The 24,450-nt window shown below is 42.2% G+C and overlaps 2 protein-coding genes across 3 annotated transcripts in view; both read left to right on the top strand.

The window, feature by feature from the left end:
* BMPR2 (bone morphogenetic protein receptor type 2) overlaps positions 1 to 7,983 on the top strand; it is a 104,144-nt gene extending 96,161 nt beyond the window's left edge. For both annotated transcript variants that reach the window (XM_014249468.2, XM_088058721.1), the window contains exon 13: positions 502 to 7,983. In XM_014249468.2, coding sequence (XP_014104943.1) covers positions 502 to 752 — 251 coding nt within the window. In that variant the 3' untranslated portion in view covers positions 753 to 7,983. The remainder of the gene's footprint in view (positions 1 to 501) is intronic.
* A 10,134-nt stretch (positions 7,984 to 18,117) lies between these two features.
* Positions 18,118 to 24,450, top strand: part of FAM117B (family with sequence similarity 117 member B) — a 28,588-nt gene continuing 22,255 nt past the window's right edge. Inside the window, exon 1 of the mRNA XM_005520022.3 lies at positions 18,118 to 18,800. Within this exon, the coding sequence (XP_005520079.3) occupies positions 18,269 to 18,800 (532 nt within the window). The 5' untranslated portion in view covers positions 18,118 to 18,268. The remainder of the gene's footprint in view (positions 18,801 to 24,450) is intronic.

Genomic DNA, 24,450 nt, shown 5'->3' with positions numbered 1-24,450 from the left:
CAATCCAGCATTCCAAATCCTGACTTAATATCTTAACAGAGAATGGACTATTTTGTTTTCAGGTGAAATGCTTTGCTAGGTGGAATAGGATTAGGGGACCTAATATTGCACTATTTAAATTTTAGCCTTCGCTGTCCTGTAGTAGCAATGTTCTTTTGTACCTCCCATTACAGGTAATGTAAGATACTATGATTGCAAAAGCCCCTCAAATGTCAAATGCTGATTCTCCTGTTTGATGCCATTGTGCGTTCCAGGTAACACAAATTACTTCACTGAAGTAATTTCTGACAGAAATCCAACCCTTTGTTTTAGTGGCAGCTGTTGTAGTTGATAGACCTGTCATGCCTCTGCCACACAGTTGCTTCTGTGTTTAAAGGTTTTATTCTTTTGTTCTGTTTCACATAAGTAGCAACCCCGGACTCCGATCTAATCTTACCTTCCTCATAATGCTATTTTCTGTTCTGTTCTTTTGTTTTGGTTTGTTTTTTTCTTTTCCTTCAGTGGGTGACTCTTCACAGGATGGCAAATCAGGCTCAGGAGAGAAGATCAAGAAACGCGTGAAAACTCCATACTCTCTCAAGCGGTGGCGTCCGTCAACGTGGGTCATTTCCACAGAGCCGCTGCACTGCGAGGTCAACAACAACGGCAGTGAGCAGGTAGTGCCCCCTAAATCCAGCACTGCTGTGTACCTTGCAGAGGGGGGCACTGCCACCACTATGGTCTCTAAGGACGCAGGGGTGAACTGCCTGTGAAACACTTCAAAAGCCGACAAATGACCTTTTTTTTGCATTATTTGAAACAAACGTGCAGAAGACATTTTAAAAAACTGCTTTCTCCTCCTGTCAGCAAAACCCCTACCAAGGACTCGCTTTAAATAGATTTCAGCTATGCAGAAAATTTTTAGCTTATGCTTCCATATTTTTTTATTTTGTTTTATTTTTTGAACGTTTTTGCACTTTTATTTAGTATCGCTAAAGTTAAGTCTGTCTGTTTTGACCACGGAATATATATATGTGTATCAAAGATGTGGTCTCAAAATATTTTTTTAAAAAAAAAGTAACAAAAAAAAGTATTGCTGATAATCAGTTTGGACCAGTTTCTTAAGGTCACTAAGATCATAAGCAGACTATAAGACAGGTTTGACTGCAGTGGTGTCTTGTAACCATGTTTTGATTTCTGTGCACAAGCTAGTCTGTATATTTCTATGTTACAAAGTGTATTCTCTTTTGAGCCCCTTATTTTCCTTGTGTCATGTTGAAATGTGCAATAGTCTATAGTTCACAGTAGGCTTTATTGAAAAGTGTGTTTCTGAAACTGCCACATGTTCCCATTTTTGTATTTGTTAATTTTTCCTTGACAGTTGAGCAGTCAGCCAGTCATGACAGTGAACTTTGCACATCGTAGCCAGCTTGAAGCAGCTGCCAATATCACATTGTGCTCAGAGGTGACAATGCATGGATTTTCCCCAACTTGAAAGGGCTTTAAAAAAGGAACAAAAAAAAAAAAAAAATCTGAGCTCCGTACCTTTCCTTTGATCCTCCCAAATCAAAATGTGTTTCCTTTATAGTAGTAGATGCCAGCCTGTGAAGTTGAGTAACAAAATGTTGAACAAATGTAAGGAAACAGTTCCAGCCATTTTTTCCATTTTATTTTGTGTGCAGTTGCACTCCCTGTATTTATGTAAAACCTTATTTAGATCACTAATGATGTACATTGAAAAATACATCTTATTCAGAAATATTAATGATTGTCATACTTAAAAGCTTGAGTGAAGATAGGTTGTGAACGTATTTTGTTTACACAGAGAAAAAAAATGATGAATCTTACTTGGCACAAAGCAGTTTTGTGATGAGTCACAAGTCTTTCCTGATTTACCTCCTTACGGACAGTATGGGGTAAAAATCAGCCTGATTACTTATGCAGGTAGGTGCATCCTAATTGATTGTTGTTGCCAAGTAGAGTTGAAACACTCGTCCTCCCTTCAGAGTTCTTAGAGGCCCTCATTCATCTTGTTAAAATTTATTGCATGCTTTTGAAATTCATGGGTGTTTGTGGGGGAAGGTTGGGGACTTTTTTCCCCCCCTGCTTAGTCCCTTCTTTCAGTTTGTATGCACATTGATTTTAGCTGTCAGTGAATGTGAATGTAATATGTATTGAGATAAATTGTTTTTTCACTATCTCAAGTAAACCTTTCCTTTTTTTGGAATTATTGGATTTAGTGGCTACTGAAAGAAAATTAATTTTTTTATTAGTTAGAACCTCCTTTCACCTAAGAAATAGCCTTCCACCTGAGAAACATTCTTTCCAATTGAAAACACTTCAGTAAAAACTATTTGGGTATAAAAAGGTGTAACACATCAGTCTGTGGTAACAAGCAAAGATTTATCACTTCATCTGAAAATGGGTGATGTTCAAAGAAAGAAAATCAATTCAGTCAGCCTGCCAGACTCCTGTGGCAGGATACTGGCAGCAAACAATTGCCTCCCCCAGCCTGTCTCCTTTCCTGACTGAAGCAGATGCTCTCTGCTTTTAAGCTCATTTGTTTCCTTGCCGTTTTACCATTTTTTTCCCCCTGAGGTAAACTTTGCCAACCCTGTTCTTCTCTATCTGTTGATACAACTAACCTAATACATGCCTTGCTTACATCTGGTTCTTGCTGTTCCCCAAAATCCCTTGCTTGTGCTTGATTGCTATGATTTTCTCTTGTAATGCTTCTTAACATTTCATAGATTCTCCTAGATATCTCCAAGAGATAGCACTATAAATCCAGACTTTTATTAAGTGTAGCTGTAGAAATACAAGCCACGAGGCACATTTTGAGCTCCCTGTGTTCTTTAAGCACCAGTTCAAATAGTACCTCTTGTCTCTGAGGCATTATTACGTTTTCCCTCTGTATAATACAGTTATATCTCTCCTTTTTAAAAATACAGCCTTCTTCTGGTTTGACTTTTAATTCACTCTCTGGCTTCCCATCTGCTGCAGTCTCACATCCCAGATGTTGAAAACCTGCCAATTGCTCAGCTGGGTTTCAAGACCTGAATCAGAATTTCTGGCATTCTGTTCATATTGCTCACTGTGGCTGTCTTCTCTTCTGGCCTCCTGTGAGTCTCCGTTTGGAGTGCACGGTGATGTTTTTTGGTGAGCACCTTATCGTGGTGTTGAGGATTCTTCACTCCTTTCCCAATGACTTTTGCTTTGCCTTGCATGTATCATCCATCAGCATTTCAGAATGTGGGCTGAAAACAATATTTAGGACTCTCACTAACAACTCAGACTGCTCTGGGGAGAGAAAAATTACTTCTCTGACTGCTGCTTCTTTCTGCTGAGACAGAATTGCACCAGTCTTTTAGCCTTTCTTTGCAGGCCATGCCTTTGTAAGAAATCCAGCCTTTTTGTGATCAATGCAATCAATTTTAATACCAGATGAAAATGTTGTTCTGCAGTTCTCCTTCAACATTCTTAAACAATACTTTATTTCTTTCCTTTGTCTATTTTTATTAGCTGCTGGAGGGCCTTTGGAATGAATTATAATTAGTAGCAATATTGGCTGTGCAATCTACCATGGATAAATACAATTTGTAACATGATAGAAAAACGTAGTTTATCATGAAATACCCTATAGGTTAAATAGATAAAAATCTATTATTTTTTAAAGGTCAGTCAAAGCAAACTCTTAAGTAGGTACCAAAATACTGTAATTTTGCCCAGCTAGATGAAATCAGACTAGGAGTTTGGTTTTAATGTTTAATTTAGTAATGCCATTTTTTTTTCTCACAGCACATAATCCATTGTCCATAGAATACTTTCTCTGTAAGTTAAATGATACTGAATTTTATCTCATGCCACAGGGAATCATTCTTAACCAAACAAAATACATTTAAGAAAAGGAATTTTATAAATCAAACACAGGGATAGTTGATACTGTACAATAAACAAAGAAGACAAATGTGATTTATTTCTGTGTGAGTTATGATTTTTCTAATTTTATTTGGTTTAAAAAAACAAATGAAAGTTGATAATTTTCTGTCAGTTTCTTGTGTATATTGCAGACAAGATAAAATATGGCAAAATTAAAATAGAATGGTGGTGTAAATACCTGTTAGTTGTGCCACTGACAAATAGGCAACAGTAGAATATTTGTTATGGTAATTTACAATGGATAATTCAAGTAAAATGATAGAGGAAACATTTTTTATGTTTTTATGTATGAGACAAAATGCAAAATTTTGCTGAGAATAGAAAATGGCTTACCAGTAGAAGCCAGGAGAGTTGCTTAGGGTAATGCATTGCCTCTTGTTCTGTCTCCTGTAATAGTGATACCAACAGAACATGGTTTTTAGAATGTGAGGTCTAACCCTTTGAACAGACATGCCTCATAGTCTTCTAAAATTGGTATTTTCAGGTCAGATTATCTGCAGCACTTCTCTGAATTTGTTTATACTGCTTTACAGCTTCATACACTAGCCAGTTCCTGTTACCAAGGCCTTTCTGGAAACTCCAAGATGCACTTACACTGCACAGCTAAATTAAAGGTATTCCTAATTTAAAAGAAAACCCATCAGATAGTATCAGAATATTTTCAGAAACAACATTTCCGTTCTTGTTTTGCTTTCTTAGTGGCACTTGTTTGTCTCTTGTTTTCATATAGAAAATTACCTTATTTTCAAAGGCAACACATTTTGATTTTTTTTCAGTGCACTGGGCACAAAACAATGCAAGATAGATGCTTGTTTTTCAGGCAATTTTCAGGAAATAAGCAACAAAAAAAGTCCACCTCATAAATATGTTCAGAAAGTTCATATCTTACTACCTGTCAGCTTTCTCTAAAAGAAATCTGGAATCCTACCTGCTTCAGAGAGGAGAATAGGGAAGTTCTTGAATTGTATGGAATAAATTATTGCCCCAAACTTAATAGTCATTAATTATTACTAAAATATATATAAGTATACACTGTATATGCCCTAGTCCCAGTATTCAGTGCATTTTGCTCTAATGATATTCCTTTTTTAAATGTTAAAAAAAATCCACTAATATAACATTACTGTGTCTAAGTTCAGATTACAATTTTCTTTAATGAAAAATACAAAAGTCTATAGCCATTTTGCCATTGAAATGTTACTGTGAACATTTTTTGCCTAATTAGGGAGAATGTTAAAATGGACATATTTAGTCTATACATTAGAAATTAATTATGCTGTAATTTTTACTTGTATAAAAATGATGGCTGGTCCCATTGCTGAAATAGGCTGGGTTTAAGCCATAAAAATAATAATTGCCAAGCACAGTAGCATATAAATGACCTGATGTCTAATTGGAGGATTTGTAGCAGCTCATCAAAGTAAATTGAAATTGGATTGACCAGTCTTTGAAAGTTGAATCATAGACTGGACAACTTAGTATTTTGCATAAATTTGGATTATTTGAACTTCCCTCTCTGATCTCCCAGTACTCATTTTAACAGGTAAATGTATTGAACTTCTTTTTAAAATGTGCTCACTATTTTTTGTTCAACCTCAAGCCTTTCTTCAGTGAAAAAACTATACATATTGCAGTGAAGCCAGATATATATATATATATTTTTACGTAAACTCTTTGTGTATTTAGATGCATATGTATGTTGTGTGTAAGTTCCAGGATTAAATTCTGTGAGTTACAGCATCAGATGGTAGCACTGGTAGAAAGTATGGGGTGGGGGGGAGGGTTTCATATGCCATTTAAAATTGTCTGTAGTGCATCACAGTAAAGCTGGGATCAGACTGTGACACGTAGTCCAGTAGTCCAAGATCTCCTGTGACAGACAGATGAAGTCACTGATTGTTTGGGTGGAATGGATTTATGAGAGAGAAACCTGGGCATGCACATGGCAAGCTTTATCTGAAGCTGAGTAATTTAAAATACCTCTCTCAAAGATCAAAAAATAACCCAAAACACTTAACACATGATAATTTTTACGAGGCTTTTTTATGTAGTAGCTATAGTTATATATGTGGTTGCCATTTAAACGTAGTATTTTAGTCCATTGAATCCAATTACATTTTAGGCTCCTATATTGTCATATGAAACTGTAGCTATAGAAATACATCCCTTTTTGATCTCACCCACCCCCCAAGTAGGTTCAGTTTTGACATGGAAGTGTAACAAATCAGATTTCTCATTTCGGGTTTCTTCTGTACTGAGTAAAATTGGAGGCAGAACTTCCATTTCTGCAATAACTCCTGCAAATCCAAATGGATGCCATGTTCAGCACCTGTGTTTCTGAGGGAATGCATGCCTCATCAGCACACACTGAGCGCTTGGAATCCAACAGGAGTCTGCCTTGGACTGTGGGCAAAAGAGTGTTGGGTTCTGCTGGCTCTGGTGTTAAAATGTTTCTGGGGAGGATTAGCTTTAGGAAAGCTGATGTGGAATGTGGGACTGCAGGGGCAGCCCTGGCTCCTGAGCTTTGCTGGGTGGTGCTGATGAGGGATTCAGGCTGTGGAGTTGGGTCAGCACAGGGCAGCTGTGGCTTTGTCAAGAAGTGGAACTGCATTGGGGGAGTAGGAGGGTTCAAGATAAATCCCCATTTACACCAAGGCCCTTTAATGTTTATCTGGGCTCCATGTAGGTCTGTGTTAACAGTGCGTTATTAATACAAATTACTTCTTCTGGCCATTTCTGTTTATTTCACTGTGGTTTAACATACACGTGTGCATAATAAGCAGGAACTGGTTGGAGTTATGCTAATTCATAGCGTAATCATCAGCTGTTTTTCAAAGCCTATTGCTGTTTCCATCAGCAATTGTTTGAATTTTCAAATCGTTCAGTTGGTTAACTTCAATGCATACACCATGCTTTCACAGCACAGGAAGGAAGGATTTCTTCCCAATCCTTGCAGGCTTCTGCAGATGTATCACTGGAGTGTGTCTGTCGAGGCGCAGCATCTCGCCTGGTAACTATTTTAAAGTAGAAATAATTAGCCTTATTTCCAAGGTCTCCCAAACCTCCACTTTTGTAGCCCATTCACTTGTTTTTAAGACAGCAAACGTGTGAGGTTTATTTCTAGAGCACTTGATTCACTTTTTTTTTGTGCTTCAGAACTGTATCATGAAGTTTCACACTTCAGTCTAGTTTATTCAGAAAATAGTCCATGTTTCTGGTCTTTGTAAGAAGTCACAAGAACAAACAGGCAAGTCCAAGTTATAGCTGACTCATTTGTCACTTTTGAATTTCCTGATTGGTGACTCTTCTCTCTCTTTCATACTGTTGAAACGTATTTAAAACGGTTTGTATGTATATGTTTCTTGTCTGCTTTTTGTCTCTAGAGGAAAGTGTGCTCTGTTCACATTTATATAAGCTGGAATCACATTTTACAATCGCTGTTAATTATTTTCCCCCAAAATGCAGTATAAGAGGAAAATAAATATGGCAAGAATGAATTCTAGGGTTTGGTCTTCTGTAAAGGCTAAAATAAGATGTGAAACTGCCATTTTCCTTATGAAAGACTGTAAAGAGAGCATTACTTTCTGAGCGAGCTTTTCTGGGGGAAGAGGGGGAGAAATCCTAGAATATGGAGTCTCATCAGAACCCTTTTGTTAACGGGTATTTTTGGTTTTCCTCTCAAATGACTGAGGAAATATCATGTATGAATTTATAAATAATTGCTTTCAGTTATTTCTTTTGTATAAGCTGCCCAATACCCTTGCTATGCTGTATAAGTTGTGTTTCATGGAACAGTGTGAGTATGAAATAAAAAGCTAATTTTTGGTTTTTAAACATCTGTGGATGCCACTATGAAAGCTGACATTGTTAAAGCCACTACAGAGTTTTCTATGAATACTTGTAAGAATTGCTTTGTTATATATAAACCTAAATAAAGAGATTGTATTGATACAGAGACATTGGATAAGAACATTTAAAAGGCTATTCTTTAGGCCTGAGAGAAAAGGCTTGCTGTAAAAATCGTGCATTATTCCATTTATTAAAGATCATATTAATGACAAAAAAGCATGGTCTTTTGTTGGTGGTTCATGTACTAACATGCTCCAGGAATGGGAGGAAGAGGAAACCCCCATTGCAGCTGTGTTGATTTGGTAGGAGGATGAGGAATTCCTTGATCACTAAGGGCTGAATAGGACTTCCAGACACTTTCAGCATGAGCAGGTCCCACCCTGCCTTGTTCCCAGGTGGTCCTGTGCATTAGGAATCATTGGGGTTTGCTGGAGTGGTGCGGTGCCTCTGCTTCCTTCTGCCCCTTTCTCCCTGGCCAGCCAGGTTGGGTGCTTGTGTTGGAACTGAACACGGTTTTACAGGCAGTGCAGAGCAGCAGGTCTTGCATGACCTCTTTTCACACTTTATCTGCTTTTTAAGTGTAAATGCAGAAAAAGAAAACAGAAGGAGGTATTAAACTAAATACTTTTCTCCTTCAGTTTTGGTTGGCACTTGGGGAGAGCACAGGATTGATGGCAACCAGGCATGTGGAGAACACAGCAAGCAACAACCTCTGCAGCTGGGACAGGAATTAGAAGAGCAGCCCCTTACCCTTTCCACACAAACTATTGCACTTTACCCTCCCCATGGAGAGGCGACATCCTGGCATTCTGAAAAGCAGAAGCTTTCCCAGCCAGGAGCTACTGTCCTATCCAGCAGAACTGAGAAAAAAATTGATTCAGTTATAGCAAAGGATGCTGCAAATTTCCACTGACTGACACTTTTCTACTGTACACAGATTGGTGGCATCCATCCTGCAGCTCGGTTGCTTTGTTGGTTTTGTCTCATCAATTATTGTTAATTTATTTTTCTGTATCCACAGTGATGATTTTTGCAAGCAAATAAGTGGTGCAAGTCTCTGGCCAAAGAACTAGCTCCAAAATTCAAAGAAAGAAGGGAGAAAGAATGAGGAGCTTCATTTCTTGCTGTCATAAATAAGGAGGAAGCAACAAACTGAGGCAAGTAGTGTATGATTGAGTATTTGCCTGTATGGCAAATCATCTCAGCCCCACAAGTGAACCTAGAAACCTTTGGCTATGGGAAGGGACTATGGCAGGCCTTGCTTTCCCTGGAAGCAGGAAGTACACTGGGAGCAGGGGCTGGCATTACAAAGGTAGCTGTGTCTCCAGAAGCAGTTCTCATTCTTGGCTTGTAAGACAGTAAGAGCAGCCAAGTCCTGCCCTACCCCAGCAGGTGTGGCTGAGCCATATCCTCAGGGCATCTGAGAAGCCTGACTCAGCCCTGCAGGAACAGAGTGTGAATGGTGAATTTTGCTGATAGATTTTTTTGGGTTGCATCAACTACTCGAGTTTAAGAAAGTCTCCTCATAATTTCGCTGTGTGACCTCATACACTCACCTCTGCCAGCTCTCCCCTGCAGAAATAACAACCACTTCTATTTGCTTTTTCTTTCCTAATGGGAAATGAAAGTAAAACAGCAATAATTACATTCCCCTTTGTTCCAGAGCAGTGATGCAGCTGCAGGACGTACTTCGTGGAACAGAGCCATGTCAGTCTTCCATTTGTTTCCATTCAGTTTTTTTTCCCCTATTTACTTCTTGCTAATTCTGATGTTATGGAAATTCTCCACGTGTGGGAGATTATAGACATCTGCTCACTGCCATGACCCAAAACACATTCTGCTGGATAAGAAGGTTAATTTTTCACAGGCAGGAAAACTCAACTATACCAAAATATTTGTATAAATTCAGCTTTCATGTTTACCTGAAACATTGTCATTCTCCATCCAGTGAAGAGTTGAAATGTTTTGATTCCTGGAATTTAAATGGCACACTTGGGTATTTTGCTTTTATGTCAGGGGATCTGCTTTCAGTTCTTAGTACCACAGGGAAAGTCTGTGAGAAATCCACAAATGGTGATCTGAGCTGAAGTCATGCTTTGGGGATCACTGATGCCTCTTTTACAAAGACAACAAATAAGGCTGCCTGAGGACAGCTGGTCTGTGGGAGGTGATTAAGGAAAGCAAGTCTGTGTTTACTATGCAGCGTCTGAGCAAATGGCATTTCTAGACAGGGCTCACATGAGCCCTGGAAAAATGTTAAGGATGTAGATATTGAGAAATGTTGCAAACAGCTGTTCCAGGTGCACTTCAATTCACAGGACAGGAGCTTTCCAGCACCCTCTATCATGGTCCATCAAGTCCTTTTGAGAACAAGGACATACAGTCAGTAGAGAGCAGGCAGGTGGTTTGGGCAGATAATGGACAAAAGCCATGGGCAGCACCTTAAGTACACTAGGTGGATTTGAGGAAGGAGAAATCATGTAGGGAGGCTAGGGAGGTTTGTTTCAGGCATCAGCAGCACTGTAGAGCTCAGCATTTGTCTTTGGCCCAATTTCTTTGTTGTTGCTGCCAAGTGCTAACAGGAAAGGATAGTGTAGGGCATTGTGATAAAGAGGGTACAGAGGTTGTACAGCTCGTTTTACCTGTGCCACTGCATGTAACAGACCTGCAAGCAGCTCCTAGGAAAGGTACAGGTCTGTTTGCTTTCCCCTGTCACCTATTACAGCCTTTGCATGGGAGAAGTTCATGCCACAAGCCATCAGATTTCCTAATCAGAGTGACTAGAAATACAGTTTTCATAGGGTACTTTCATGCATGTGGGACTGTGTGCATGGGGAGCAAAACTGGCTTGTGCTCTGTTCCTGGTTTTGTTCCTGACAGTCTGTGCTTTGCAGTGACTGGTATTTTGCCAGTCTGCTGTAATATTGAAATTATACCTGTATTCTCCATCTCTCCCTTTCTTTCCCTTTGTCCCCCTCCCCCTTTCCTCTTATTGGAAAGGTAATAATTGATCCCTGCAGATGTGTTGTAAAGAGTAACTTCTAGCACCTCCAGGTCTCTGGATTAGTTAAAAAATCAGATCTGGCACAAGTCACTGCAGCAGGGTATAGGTCTGACTAGCCCAGGAGGTAGGCATTGCTGATGCACACGTCAGCTGTACTGGTATAGACAATGTGTGTATGGGTGACCAGGGAATTTCCTGCAGGATTGGTCTCTGCTGAGGTGGAAATACTTTATTGGGAACCTATACTTCTGTTGCCATTCCAATAATTTTCTTGCAGTTCCACTAAGAATTCTGAATCAGGCCTCAGAAACGGCTGGCTTAAAATCACTATTATGCAGGCTAACTTTATTTGTTTGGTTCTGGAAAACCAGAATGCAATTAAAGCATGTGTTTGAGCTTCACCCTGTGATCATGAGGGATGGGAATGTGCTTTTAAGGCACAGACAAGAAGTTCCCATCTATTTACATAAGCTGTGAACTGAGACTGAAAGTGACACAAGAAGTATTTGCAGCCAGGCAGAAGCAAGCAACAGTGTCAAGAAGACTTGATCTGGGCACTGTGTCAACCCCAGCTCAGCAGCCTCAATGGGAAGGGCTCACAGATTGTCCTGTGGCAAACCAACAGGAGCCTCGGGAATCCTTCCCCTGTCCTGAGTTGAGGTGCAGGAGGCAGGCAGAGGAACTGGACTCTGCTGGGGAAGTAGGGGAGGGAAGCAGGAGGAAGGGCAGGGTTGTTTCAGGATGAGCCCCTGGTGGGATGCCAGCTGGAAGAGCTGTGGCTCCGTGCTGGCGTGTGGCAGAGCTGAGAACAGCTCTTGCAGGCTGAGTTCTTGCTCAGTATGCAGCCATGAGGCAGGTGGCCCTCCTCGGGGGAGGTGGGACAGCCCAGCACGCAGCTCGGGGTGGACCGCAAGAAGAGACACCCACCGGGCTCACCATGATGAAACACCAGCTTAGCCATGCCAGCCACAGCTGCTGGAGATGTCTGCCTGCTCCTGCTGAGCAGAATCAGCCTGACACCTTGTCTGAGCACTTGGCTGAAAAACAGCAGCAGGGCTTGGGGCTTTGCCCGCCTTCACTTTCTTCCTCTCCAAGATGACATCTTCTCTCTCTCTCAGTGATGGCTCTCTGGCTCTCCTGGAGGCAGCCAGGCTGAATGGGAGGTACATGAGGACAGGATGGTACCATGGAGACAAATTGATGTCTGGTTCAGATGTGACCAAACAAGTTAAAACCTCCCCTGCTGCCCTTGGCTGAGTGCAAGGGAGGATTCAGAACTCTGGTTGATCCATTCTTTCCCAGTAAGTGTCTTCCCAAATTGGAGAATCACATGCTCATGCTTCATCACACACTCTGCTCAAGTTAATTAGTTTAACTACAGAGCTAGTATGTGTCTGTGGAGAGAGAAAAAAAATAATTTTGTCACTGCCTCTCAGTGCATGAATAAGCCATGCCAGCATGCTTTCCACCAACTCTTTACCTTTTCTAAATGTTATATGAACAAGTAGAAGCAAAACAAGATTTTAGGCCTGAATCAGGAAGACTGAACTCTCTTCTCTGCTCTCTTAAGTCTCTGTAGTTACACGCCTATTCATCACACAGAATGTTTATCATCCTACAACATGGTCATAAAATCTACATTACTGAAATATTGTCACTTACCAAATAAATTTATAATGTCAACATTTGAAACAAATATTTTATAGTATGTAATTCCATTGTACTTATAGTACTGAAATTGTGCTGGTACCTTGCCAGAGCAGTGTTTAAGGTTTGTAAATGAAGAATTTCCTTCTGTAATTTGCACATGTTCTTCTAACATGAAGCTAGAAATATATTACATATCTAAACACAACACAAATATAGACAAATCTATTACATTTGCAAGCTTTGTAAATATGAGCTAAAAATTCTAAGTTTTTGAAAGATAAATTCCTTGCTTCCTAAAAGGTAGGAAAGTTTTATTATTAAATGGGAGGAATCATGTACAAATTATCACTCAGTATTTTGCAGGATGCCTGGGGGAGATTGTACTGTTTCTTGTTTAAGTGAGCTAGGCCACTTGTCCCAGTGTTACTGAAAAAAAAGATTCTGGAATGTGGTGGACAATGTGCTTTTCCTGCTGCCCTTTCTCCTCCCTCATCCCAATTCAAGAACAGTTTCAGGTCCCATTGCTGAAGAAAGTGGGACTCCAGTTGCTCCTTCAGCAGCTGGACACTCACCGCAGGGTTACTGCTCAGTGCTGCTGCTGACATTGAAGTCCAGCTCAGAAAGAAGGTCTGTATCTGTGGAAAAACATGTCACATGTAGATGAGCTTAGCACTGGCTTCTAAGGAAATTAACCTTGTGCTTCTTCCTGGTAATTAATTATGTGTGCCAGGAATGTGGAGTGGGAGCATCTCCCAAGCCTGCATGTAAGTGTTGCATTGAGAACTGAGATTCTTTGTCAAAAATGTGTTATCTTAATGCCAGTGAGGCACTGTAGCCTCTGAATGTTATTTCTATGACAACTTTTCTTGAAGATTGTACCTTATAAAATGTGACAGCAGTGCATTTTGCATTTTTCTTATTGCATGGAGTTTGATTTATGTCCAAGGTCCCATCTGTTGTTTTTTATTGTTTTAATCTTAATACCTTATTTCAATCTGTTTGCCTTCTCAAATCCCCACAGATATGCTGGAATATTAACTAGGCTCTTACAGGTTTTGTGTGAAGCAAATTCTATTATATTTGTCCTATTTTTTAAATGTATTTTTCTCCAGTTGATGTTCAACACCCACATAAACAGGCAAAACAAACTCACTCTGCAGGGGAGAGATGAGAAATGCAGTGAAATATCCTGAGGCATAATCTAATGTTTAGATTAGACTCCCAGAATCTGTAGTCTTTCAACCTTCAATATTGCTTACATTAACTGTAAGTAAAAAAAAAACCACAATTTCAGGCAGTAGATTGCTCCTCTACATGTGCTGCTTTGCATTTATTTAAGTTTAGAATAAGACAATAGTGTGTTTGAAGCTGCTTGAAGTACAGTCATTTTCTGTAAGATTTACTATAGTACAATTATTTTAACAGAACATTTTTCATATATATTACTGTGAGCAGTGAGCAGTACTACTCACACATTTTCAGCCTGTAGTACCAGAAAACTCCCTAAGTATTATCTGTTTTATTGGCTGTACAGTGGGATTTGGGCCTCTCAGTTTAGTTAAACCTCTCTGACCCTTGTTTCTCTGCTTTTCATTTGATGTTAGCAGTTGACCAGTTCCCTGTCTTGTTTACATCCCTGCTTTCAGCAGGTTCCAGATTTGTTCATGCAGCTCTGTGTGTTTGATCAGTCTGCCCTTGAGGGCATTTGATATGCTTCAGCCTTTGGATTGATTTGTTTGTATCTGCAGCATTTACCACACACTGTATTTTAAGTAAGAGACAACAGCTTGCACACAAGGGGCCGGCTGCCATACCTAGGCTTCATCTCCCAGCACTGAGTACAGAGCAGCACATTTTGGCAGGACTCTGGATGGGAGCCGAGGGCCTCCAAGCCAGTGGGATGTGGGAGTGCTTACCACCTCCTGGAGTGGCACTTTAGCCTGGTGTGTGAGCACATCAGTGTCTGCTGAGCTCCCAGGGCCAATGGGTTGTTAAAAATTCCGGGCAGAGAGGAGCTGGAGACATGGAGACGGACCCTGTGCACATGGGGAGCACGTGTGACTCCAGGGCATTTGGAGTCACTAAAGTGACTGTGGTGACTAAAGGCAGATTCACATGCTACTGGTAGAAGACTCACCATCTCTGTGGTGATGAGGAGTTTCGTTCCCATTTTTTGGACCTCTGTTGGCACAATTACATTCCATGTTATGGCCAGAGTAAGAGTGCCACAGAGTTGAAGAAACCCCAGCCTAGAGGTTCTGCATGAAACCATATGAAATGTGTTGTTCAGAGGTGGTCTGGACAGCATTTGGCAAAGTGTGCAGGCAGAAAGGAAAGTGACAGCTGAAAAAAATCCAGAGCCTGAGAGGTGTGAATTGCAAGGAGAGTCTGGGGGATCTGTTATCCCAGTTCCAAGTTATTTGGGGCTGGGGTTTTGTTTTGAGGATTTGGATTATTTTGCAATAGAAAAAGACTTTCAAAACTATTTTCAAGTTCATAATCCTGCTTTAGCTCTTTCCATTATTTCCATAAGGTGTAGGAGTAAGATCCTGTTGTAACACATTTGTTACAGTTTAAACAAATGAACGTGAGAAGTACACCGTGTTTGAGTAGGTCTGAGTACATGACTTTACATGTTGAGCTCTCACGTCTGCTGCGTGCAAAGCAACACAACTGATGGTGAGCAGTGCACATATATGCTTTGCTTTCTATTCTCACAGCTACTCTGTGTAGCAGTGTCATCTCTGCAGTGTGACAATAGTGTGGGAAGTACTATAATTGTCACAGGTATCTTCTGCAATCAAAGTCGTGACTTGGCTCCATAGCATGCAGCATGAAAATAAATACGAATCAGTACCTGTCATGTCTGGCCTCTTCAAAACAGTAACAGGAATAAGAATGCATTCAGAATATTTTGTGCTTTAGAAGTATCTTTATGGCACACTGCTTGCAAGTATTGGGAAATACTGCTCCCCAGTATTTCTGGTGAGGATAAACTGGGATGAAAGTCTGCTGCACAACTGTACAGGCGCTGGGAGTGGGTGCTGTGACAGCAGGAAGAACTGCGTCTTCTGCTCTGACTGAAAATTACAGCAAAGAAGTGAAACAAATGCTGCATAAATTAACCTTCTTTAGGATAACTGCACTGTTCTGGGCTGCTGTTGTGGTTTAACCTGTCAGGCAGCTGTGGGTAGCCCCACACAGCTGCTCTCTCTCTTGCTTTTTCCCAGTGGGTGTGGGAAGTGAACTGGGGGGGGAAAAAGTAAAATTTTTGGGTTGAGATACAGAGAGTTTAATAGGGTATATGATGATGATGATAATAGATATTAATATAGTAGATATTATAGAGATATAAAATATATCTATATTACATATAGATAACAATAGTAGAAGAATACAGAAAGCAAGTGATGCATACTGCAATTGCTCACCACCTGCCAACCAAAGCCCAGCCAGTCCCTGAGGCAGCCTCCAGCAAGCTGTCTCCCTCATTCACGTGCTGGGCTTGCTGCTGTGTGGTGCAAAACATCCCTTTGGCCCACCAGGGTCAGCTGTCCTGCCTGTGTTCCCCCAGCTTCTTGTGCCACTCAGCCTCCTTGCTGGTGGGACTGGGTGAGAAGCTGAAAAGTCCATGTTTCCCCTGGTGCTTTCTGCCAGCAATTCCAGGTCGGGCTGTTCTCTAGCTGTGGTGTTTTAGTTGGTGAAAATGTGGCTGTTATTTATTGACTGCATCCCTTGGGATCTGACAATGTTATCTTGCCATTTAGTTCCTAAAAACTTATTCTACTTGTCCATTGACCTTACTTTGTGTTATGGCAAAACTGCCTTTCGGAAGGATTCAGATTATTTTCTTTTCCTTGTCAAAAAATTTATTTTGTGTTGCCCCACAGATGAGTCACAGAAACTGCTGAAGGACAAAGCAGCAGACAGATTCCATTTATTTCTCTGGACATGCTGGGTTTTCTACCTCCTGGGTGTTTACCTGTGGAGAGCTTTAAAGCTAATGTCTCTTTTTCAATATATACATGGAGTCACTGAGGGAACTATGAGATCCCTTTATCTTCAATGACAGCAGTACACAGCTTATACTGTTCTCTGTCTCTCAGCGATTCCCAGTGAGGAGAGCGCTGTCTCCCAAATATTTCATTAATTATGGGTTATCTGAGATTTTGATGCCTTGCCACATTGTACCAGCAGTGTTTGTGGTGGCTGCAGGAAAATGACTGGGTAGTGTCCCTATGTGTAATTCATAAGGTAACAAGTAAACTGCTCAGTTGAGGGAAGGGATACAATAGGGCTAATACTGCCTTCCCTTGGCAGCCACTTTCAGGGGTAGCACAGGGTAATTCTTGAGACTGGGCACAGCCTCTTGCAGTAAGTTTTGATTGACCCATGCAGCTCTCCTTCAGGCCATATTACTAGCATTTATGATACCTGTGAGAGCATAATGCCTTTCAAAGTAAATGTAATTAATTCAGAATGCAAGAGCTTACTTCACAACAACATCATCTGTCCTGTTCTCTTTTCCCAGTCTGATTCCTCAGAAAAAGCTCTCAACTCTGACGAGTTTTACCCTTCAAGGCTTTAGCTAGGCCAGTATCGAGGCATCCTTAAGAAGGTCACACAGTCTTGCTTTTCAGGTTCATTTAACTTGCCAGCCACAAGGATGGAGCTCTTCAAAGGGGAATTACGGATTCTTAAGTGAAGTGGGCTTCAATCAGAAACGGCAAAGGAGAGAGGGAAAAAAACAAACCCAAGCACAACCAAGATGAGCGGAGAGCAGTATGTAAATTGCTGTCACACCATTAGTGTCATAGCAATGCTGTTCAATTGCAACATGCAAGTTGTAGAGCAGTGTTGAAAGAATTTGTGTAAGTTCTGTTAGCTCAGAAGGCATTTGCAATACAGAAGAAAGAATCAATAAACCTTTCTTGGGTTGAGGGTACTAACATGTGTTTGCCTTGTTTACCTACATGACCGAACACATGAACTAAGGCCTGTTTCCATGCACGTATTCACTGCTCTGATGTATAAATTTGCTTAAGAGGATACCAGCAGTTAACAAATATTATTAAAAGATTACAATGAAGATGCAACTAATCTGACCTAACGGAGGAGAGTAAACACAGCAGTTAAGGGAAAAGGGGGTCAAGTCTGCCTGGATATTGCCAGCGTCTCTGGTGCCATCATCAGTAACACCGAGCTGGTGGCAAAGCGATTGGATAAACCGCTGTGGAGCCCCGTGCCCTCCTGGAGAGCGCCACTGGCTAGGAATGATGGAGTGGGGATAATGGTCCTTTAGAGCGGGACCGAGAGGCGGGTGAGCGGCCGCCGGCTCGCAGCTCTGCCCGTGGTGGCGGCGGCCCGGCGTGAGGGGGAGCCGTGAGGGGGAGGCGGGAGCGCGCCCCGTTCCCGCCGGGGCTGTCCCGCCGCACGTGCCGGGGGCAGCGCGCGGCCCCGCCACCGCCCGCGTGCGGCTCTTTAAGCGCTGCCCCCGCCCCGCGCCCCCCCGCGCCCCCCGAGCGGGCTCGGCCACTCAGGCGCGCGCCCCGCAGCCAATGGGCGCTCCGTAGCTGCGCGAGCCGAGCGGCGCCGCGCCCAATGGGAGGGCGCGGTGGGCGGGGCGTGCGGCCGGGGCACTATTGTTGATGAGGCGCACGGCGGCTGCGGGCGCAGCGGCGCGGAGGGGACGGGACCGGGAACCAGAACCAGGACCAGGACGGGGCTGCGGCTGCCGCCGCCGCCGCCTGAGGCGTTGGACCTCGTGAGGTGCGGCCCGTGCCTCGCATTCTTCCCTCCCTTCCCCGCCTCAGGCCGCCTTCCGCGAGCCCCGGCTCCCGACGGACAATGTCCCACCAGCGCGTGAGGCGCGGCGGTTCCCCGACCCCCGCCACCTCCCTGGCGGGGGGAGGCGGCGCGGCGGCGGCGGGCGGCGGAGCAGCGGGAGCGAGCAGCCGCCTCCAGCCCATGCGGGCCACGGTGCCCTTCCAGCTCAAGCAGCAGCAGCAGCAACAACATGGCAGCCCCACGAGGAGCAGTGGCGGCCCGGGAGCGGGGCCCCCACGCGCGGCGCCCCCCGGCGCCGGCGGGCGCGGCGGCTCCGCCACGGCCCCGCCGGGGGGAGCGGGGAGCGGCGGCGGCGCCGCCTCCTCGCGGGGCAGCCCCACGCGTGGCCATGGCGGAGCCCGGGGCAGCCCCCCGCGGCACCACCACCTGCCGCCGCCGCCCCCGCCGCCGCCGGGCTGCGGGCCCTCGCCCTGCTCCTCGCCGGTACCTCCGCTGCCGGAGGGCAGGGTCCGGCACCACCACCGGCGGCAGTCGCCGGAGCCGGGCAGGAGCTCCCCAGAAAGGAAGAGTCCCAGCTCCCCTGTCTGCAAAGGTGAGCGCCGGGGGGTCCGGGCCAGCGGCAAAAGGCACGTTCCGGGCGGCCGGGTCAGGCGCGGGGTGCAGGGCTGGGGCCGGCGGTGCCTTCGAGCGCGCCGTGCCCCGGGGCAGAGGTAGGGACAGGGCTGTGCCCGGGCTGGTGCTCGCCCTGCCCCTTCTCTGGCCGGCGGCAGGGCTTGCCGGGTGTGTGTGCGTGGAAGGGCGCGTTGCTTTTGTTGCTGCTCTGTTGCGCCCTGGCTTTCAGGACAGGAACAGAGAGCCAAGCGTGCCATGTGGGGGTTGTGACCGCTTCTGTAGTACCGCGAGTACTGCCTCGGGTTGGCAGATGAAATGAGTTCAGGAGGGTAGGTGTACTTAAGGTGCTTGGGCACAAACTTGAGGTGAATTTGGTGTTTGGGGGCTGCTGTGAAGCCTTCACATCTCCCCTTTCTGCACACCTCGTGCCAGATGGTGTATGTGGTTGTGATCCAAACAGTGTCCCTAAGCTTGCAATTAAAGAACTAACTAGTGCTGTAGGCATGGCACATAGCTGTAGAACAAAAGTATTCAATATCTCTCTTAGTAGTTGCTTTCAATTCAACATGAGCCTTGCAGAAGAATGTGTGTGCTTGAAAGTGATGAATAGTTTGTGCCACAGCGAAGATAGAAAATAGCGTGGCGATAGCATACATTTTGTAACAAACTGCTTTTTAACTTTTTGAATAATTAAATCTTACTGAGAATGCTGGAATGTAAGTAAGATACGGCATTATCCTCCGGCTGAGGATAATAAAGGTTGACATATGTAAGTCCTTTTTCTTCTTGGGTTAAAAATTTACTCAAAAATGCATCAGTGAGGCTTTGTGTTCATGTCCTCAAATCTAGGAAAAAATGTTACTTTTAAGATATAAAAGCTTGCAGTTACTCATTTCCATGAAATTGCCTGTGGTAATCTAAAGAGTTAAGTTGACCAATATGCAGAAGTGTACATGCGGAAATTTAGGACTAGCCCTCCCTTTAACGCTTCTGCTTCTCCTAGTTCTCTTCCCCCTTTCTAAAATAATGATTGTAACCACACTACCACGTTGGGTTTTTTTCTCTTTTTTCAATCCTGGTTCTTGAGGAATGGTACTGCCAAATGAGACAGTCATAACCAGTTGGTACAAGATGACTGTGTGCCTCCTAGTCTGCTAGTGTAAGAGAAAGACTGATAAGGTTCTGAGTTAGATTTTCCACTTTCCAGATAAGAGTAATGAGGGTTTTATGAAGGCTGTACTATATTAAAGGCTTTGGATTGAGGAATGTGTGTATTCTTCATTTGAGATTCTTGTTAATCAGTAATCTGGGAGACTTTATACACATCACAAAATCCTGTCTTCTTCCTGTGAACTTCATGGAACTCTTGCCTAAGGTGCAATCTGCTGGCCTGGAGAATGAGGAAGGAAGAGCGTGGTTAGCCTTGAGGTCCAGGTTCAAATACTGTTGGTAAAGGCGTGCATCAGATCACTTAGAGTGGAAAAATTGCACTGTCTTTTAGTCACTGTAGAGCCTGCTGCAACCGTGCTGGCCTTTTTATTACTTTGAAGAAATAACATATAGAAGGAATCAAGTCATTTGATCACTCTACTGTGTTAAGATATTTCCACTAGCTTTTTACAAGAAACAGAAAACAGGAGAGTCGTGTCCATTTAATCACTTCCACGCGTTCCAGTTTCTGAGCAATACTTCTACTGGCCCCAAATGCAAGCTAAACATCTTAAATATTGCTTAACATTTGTATTGTGTAGTCCAGTGCTTGATAGAGCCTGAGTTAACTTGAGTTTTTTTCTTCATCTAAATGAGTAAACAGTGTTAACTGAGAACATGGAGGTGGAACTTATTTTGCTAACAAGGCAATGGTTGTGCAAACACACAGGACACTTGAGAGTATTGGTCAGAATCTCCTGCAGAATAACTTGGGTTTTTCTGTTTCTTGCTTTCAGTTAATGATGGCTTTTGTTCATTCTTACAGCTGCAGATGTATTTTTTTAGATAGAAATGAACCTTGAGGTTAGACAAATGATAGCTTTTTCTAAGCTTAGATACTGATTGTATCTATTCAGACTCAGTTTAATGTTTTTCATATTTTCTTTCATGGGAGACAGTTGAATAGTTTTGAACTTAGTTTTCATGAACCTGCTTTACACTTGGGAACCCAAACTTGTGAATTACAAATGTGACTTTTGTTGGTTTTGGGTGTGGTTTTTGGAGATTTTCTGATCTGAATTGCAATTAAATATTGGAAATACTCAACTGAATTTTGTATTGGCTATGGGATAATTACAAATAGAAGGTTCTGTCATACAACTTCCTATTTTCCATGCTTTTCTTGCCACTTATCTCCCTGCCTCTTAAATATGACCAGGAACCTAGATCTTGCTACCACCTGTTTTTCATCTTTTACTTTCCTTTTCTGCAGTCTCTAGCACTTACTTCCTAGAATTCAGCTTCCAATTGCCTGTTAATATGGTCTGCCCTTCCCATCACTGGTCTCATTTGTACAGTGCAATATCTGTCCTGCAATCTCCAGTTTGGGTTCAGTTTTCCCATATGCCTCTTCAGTGGTCTGCAGACCACCCATTAGAGGCCATTTTCTATGACCTACTAGTACACTGTTGCAACATGAGATAGAACATACACATTTCTCTATCTTCATTGGTTTTGCCTTGGTTTATTCACTGAGTAAAGATCTAATGGCATCTTGTTATTTGTGTTCTTATATAAAACACATCTTAGAGGAGTTGAACTGCTCAGCTGCAAGAATGTTACAGTGTACTAGGCTGAGTAAACAAGAAGGTCAAGACCAGAGCCATAGCAGTTGTTTATTTTTGGGTGCCTTGAGGTATTAAGAGAGTTCTCTACTGGGTGCTGGACTTTCTGGTATATTCCAGCTGACTGTATTGAACATCTAAACTCATTCTGAAAATTAAGGAGAAAAATTGGTTAGTTTTATTTGGAAGAAAACTTAATTGTTTTGTCTATAAAGGGTAATATTAAAGCCTACTTGTGTGAATGGAAATGATGAAAATATTATATGAAGTCTTAAAGAAGTCAAATGTGAACCTTTCCTTGGAGGTAGAGAAGAAGAAATGGAACTCCATTACACTCTTAAATTTCACCATGGATTTATTTATTTTAATAATCTGCTGAGTGACACAATAATAGCTGCAGACCTGTAAACCTTAACCAAAGTTTTGCAGTAGTTTTGAAAGATATTACTATAGGATAAGAGAGAAGGCTTTGTGTACCATTACATTCCTGCTCTGCTTACTTAAGCTGTTTAACAAGTTGTAGATGTAAAGAAGGTGAATTCATTTTTGCAGTAACTGTACATTTCTTGTGGCCAGCACTTCAGGGAAATTTATTTGGATTAAAAATATTTTCATTTACTAGAGTTAAGTAGCTTGAACATCTTGGTCTTTCTGAGGTTTGGTTTTATGAAACACCACTAATTTAGTCATTCTTCTACAGTGATGACAACTTTGAATTACCAGTGAATAGTTCTCTTTAAATTTATGTGAGGATGATAGGTAGGATTATCTTCCAAAGGGAGTATACACAGTTGGGTGGTGAGTCTGTTCCTAGTGCACTGAAAGGAAGGTGAAGCCCCAGAGATCAGTTGTAGTTTTGGAAAAGATCGTTGTGCCAGCTGTGTATGGGAGAGATCCCATGAATGTCCTTTGTGGGGGAAAGCCTGACCAAAACAGGACAAAAAGGTCAGCTGTATGCCTTGATGCCAGAGGAGCTAGTTGGGTCTCACCCCTTCTCACCACTTTGGATAGCCCACTTGTATAAAAAAAGCCTCAAGTGGAACTGTCAGGGAATTTTGTGAGTTCAGTGGAATCCTAGGCATTCTGCTGCTTGTTTTCTCACAGTATGTATTAGATGGTGTTACTCTGCTTTCTTTCATGCATTTTAGTTAGTTATTGGTAAGCATCTATATTTGTTCAGTTTTGCTCTTCAGTCCCGCTGCTACAGTGCCTGAACTTATCCTGCCTTTGGAGGTGCCTTTACTCCAAAGTGGTGTGTGTGATACCAGGTCACCTGTAGCAACTTCTGTTGGTCACCTGTGCAGCAATGACTGGTGAACATGTGGCGGATTGCTTGTTACTTCCCCACATTATGGACTTCATTGTTTTGTGTTGTGTATGTTCTCTTTGGTTTTGTTCTATTACTTTGCTTTGTTTGAGGCTGGATTGCAGAAAGACTTTCATTTCTAAATAAATTTATACTAGTGGTGGATGGATAGGGGGGTTGATATTTATCACAAATACTGGTTTAGAGAGATAATCAGGCCAATTAAAAAAGATCTAATATTTAAGAAGCGTCTATTTGATGAAACAGCTCCATTGTTTTTCATCAGCCACAGCTGTTGTAACTGTTATCTCTATGGAGGCAGATCTCTTGTTATGTAGGTCACATCAAGGAAAAATAGCAGCTGAATACTTGCTTCAAGTATTGTAGGGGAAAGTGCAATGAAAACATTGTATATGTTCCCATTGAAATGTTTTGAAACGGTAAGAATTGGGTAGTAGACTTTGCTAATTTGTATAAAGACAAGTTGTGAAGGTAGGAAAGTAAAAACATATCCAAACATCATTCCCCCATCTAAATATAAGTAATTTGAAAACAGAATTTCTTAAATTAATTTTTCAATGAGAGGAAAAGAGAGTATTTACAGGCTTTGTGCCTTGAAATGAACAGCTTCCCTTGAACTTAAATATTATACAGGCTCTTCATTCTCTCTGTTCACCAAAATAGTCTTTCTAGTTGTTTTTTGCTTTGTTTTGTTTTGTTTGTGGCAGAGAGGAGAGAGTAATAGATTCTGCTTCTCCAGTTTGGAAGCTCTCTGCTGCAGTGGCTTTGCAGATGATGTGGCTGACTACGTACACTTCCTGATTTATAATTTTTTTCACATCCTTTCTGTTTCCCTTTGGTAAGAAGAGAGAAGCTTCTTGAAGAGGAAGAATAATAACTGAGAAGAAAAACAGGGAGGATATGGCAGCTAATTCTAAGACAAATAACATGTTTGATTTAACTTTGGAAGCCAGCATAATTTTTAAGGAATGACATGTTGTATTAGCATGCCAAATTGTCCTGTAGTAGACACAAGGGGAATTGTTTTGAAATCATCTGATACAAACGAACCCTTCAGTGTGCTGTGTGGTGGTAGTAATAGTCAGAGATTTTCTTTGATACAGGAATCTTAAGTGCAAACTCTGAAATATATTTGCTGCGACACCCTGAGAGCAAATCTGCTATGAGCTCAGTAGTAAGGTTGTATCATTGTTGGTACTTGTAGAAATAATAAAGCAGATGAGGTTTCCTGACTGCTTTTTGTGAGTGTGGCTGATTATAGTGCTAATAGTTTCCCTGTAATCAAACCACATTTTTACTGTGTACATTTCTAATAAATTTGCATTAGGGTGTTTAGTGTAGAATGTCACTAGACTTAGGTTCTGTCCACTCAATTGAAATCTGTACCTAACAGGTTTTATTAGTATTTATCATATGCATTCTTAGTAGATTGCAACAGCTTAGAAATTGGATTTTGGACTTTTGGTTTCAGTGGTTTTATTTTCTGATTAGCAGTCAGACACAAATCAGGCACAATTTCCTTTGCCTGT

Source organism: Pseudopodoces humilis, chromosome 8 (genome assembly GCF_049639895.1).
Source record: "Pseudopodoces humilis isolate 2021_Gansu_Grassland_sample_001 chromosome 8, ASM4963989v1, whole genome shotgun sequence".
NCBI lineage: Eukaryota > Metazoa > Chordata > Aves > Passeriformes > Paridae > Pseudopodoces > Pseudopodoces humilis.
This window is presented reverse-complemented; position numbering and strand designations above follow the sequence as displayed.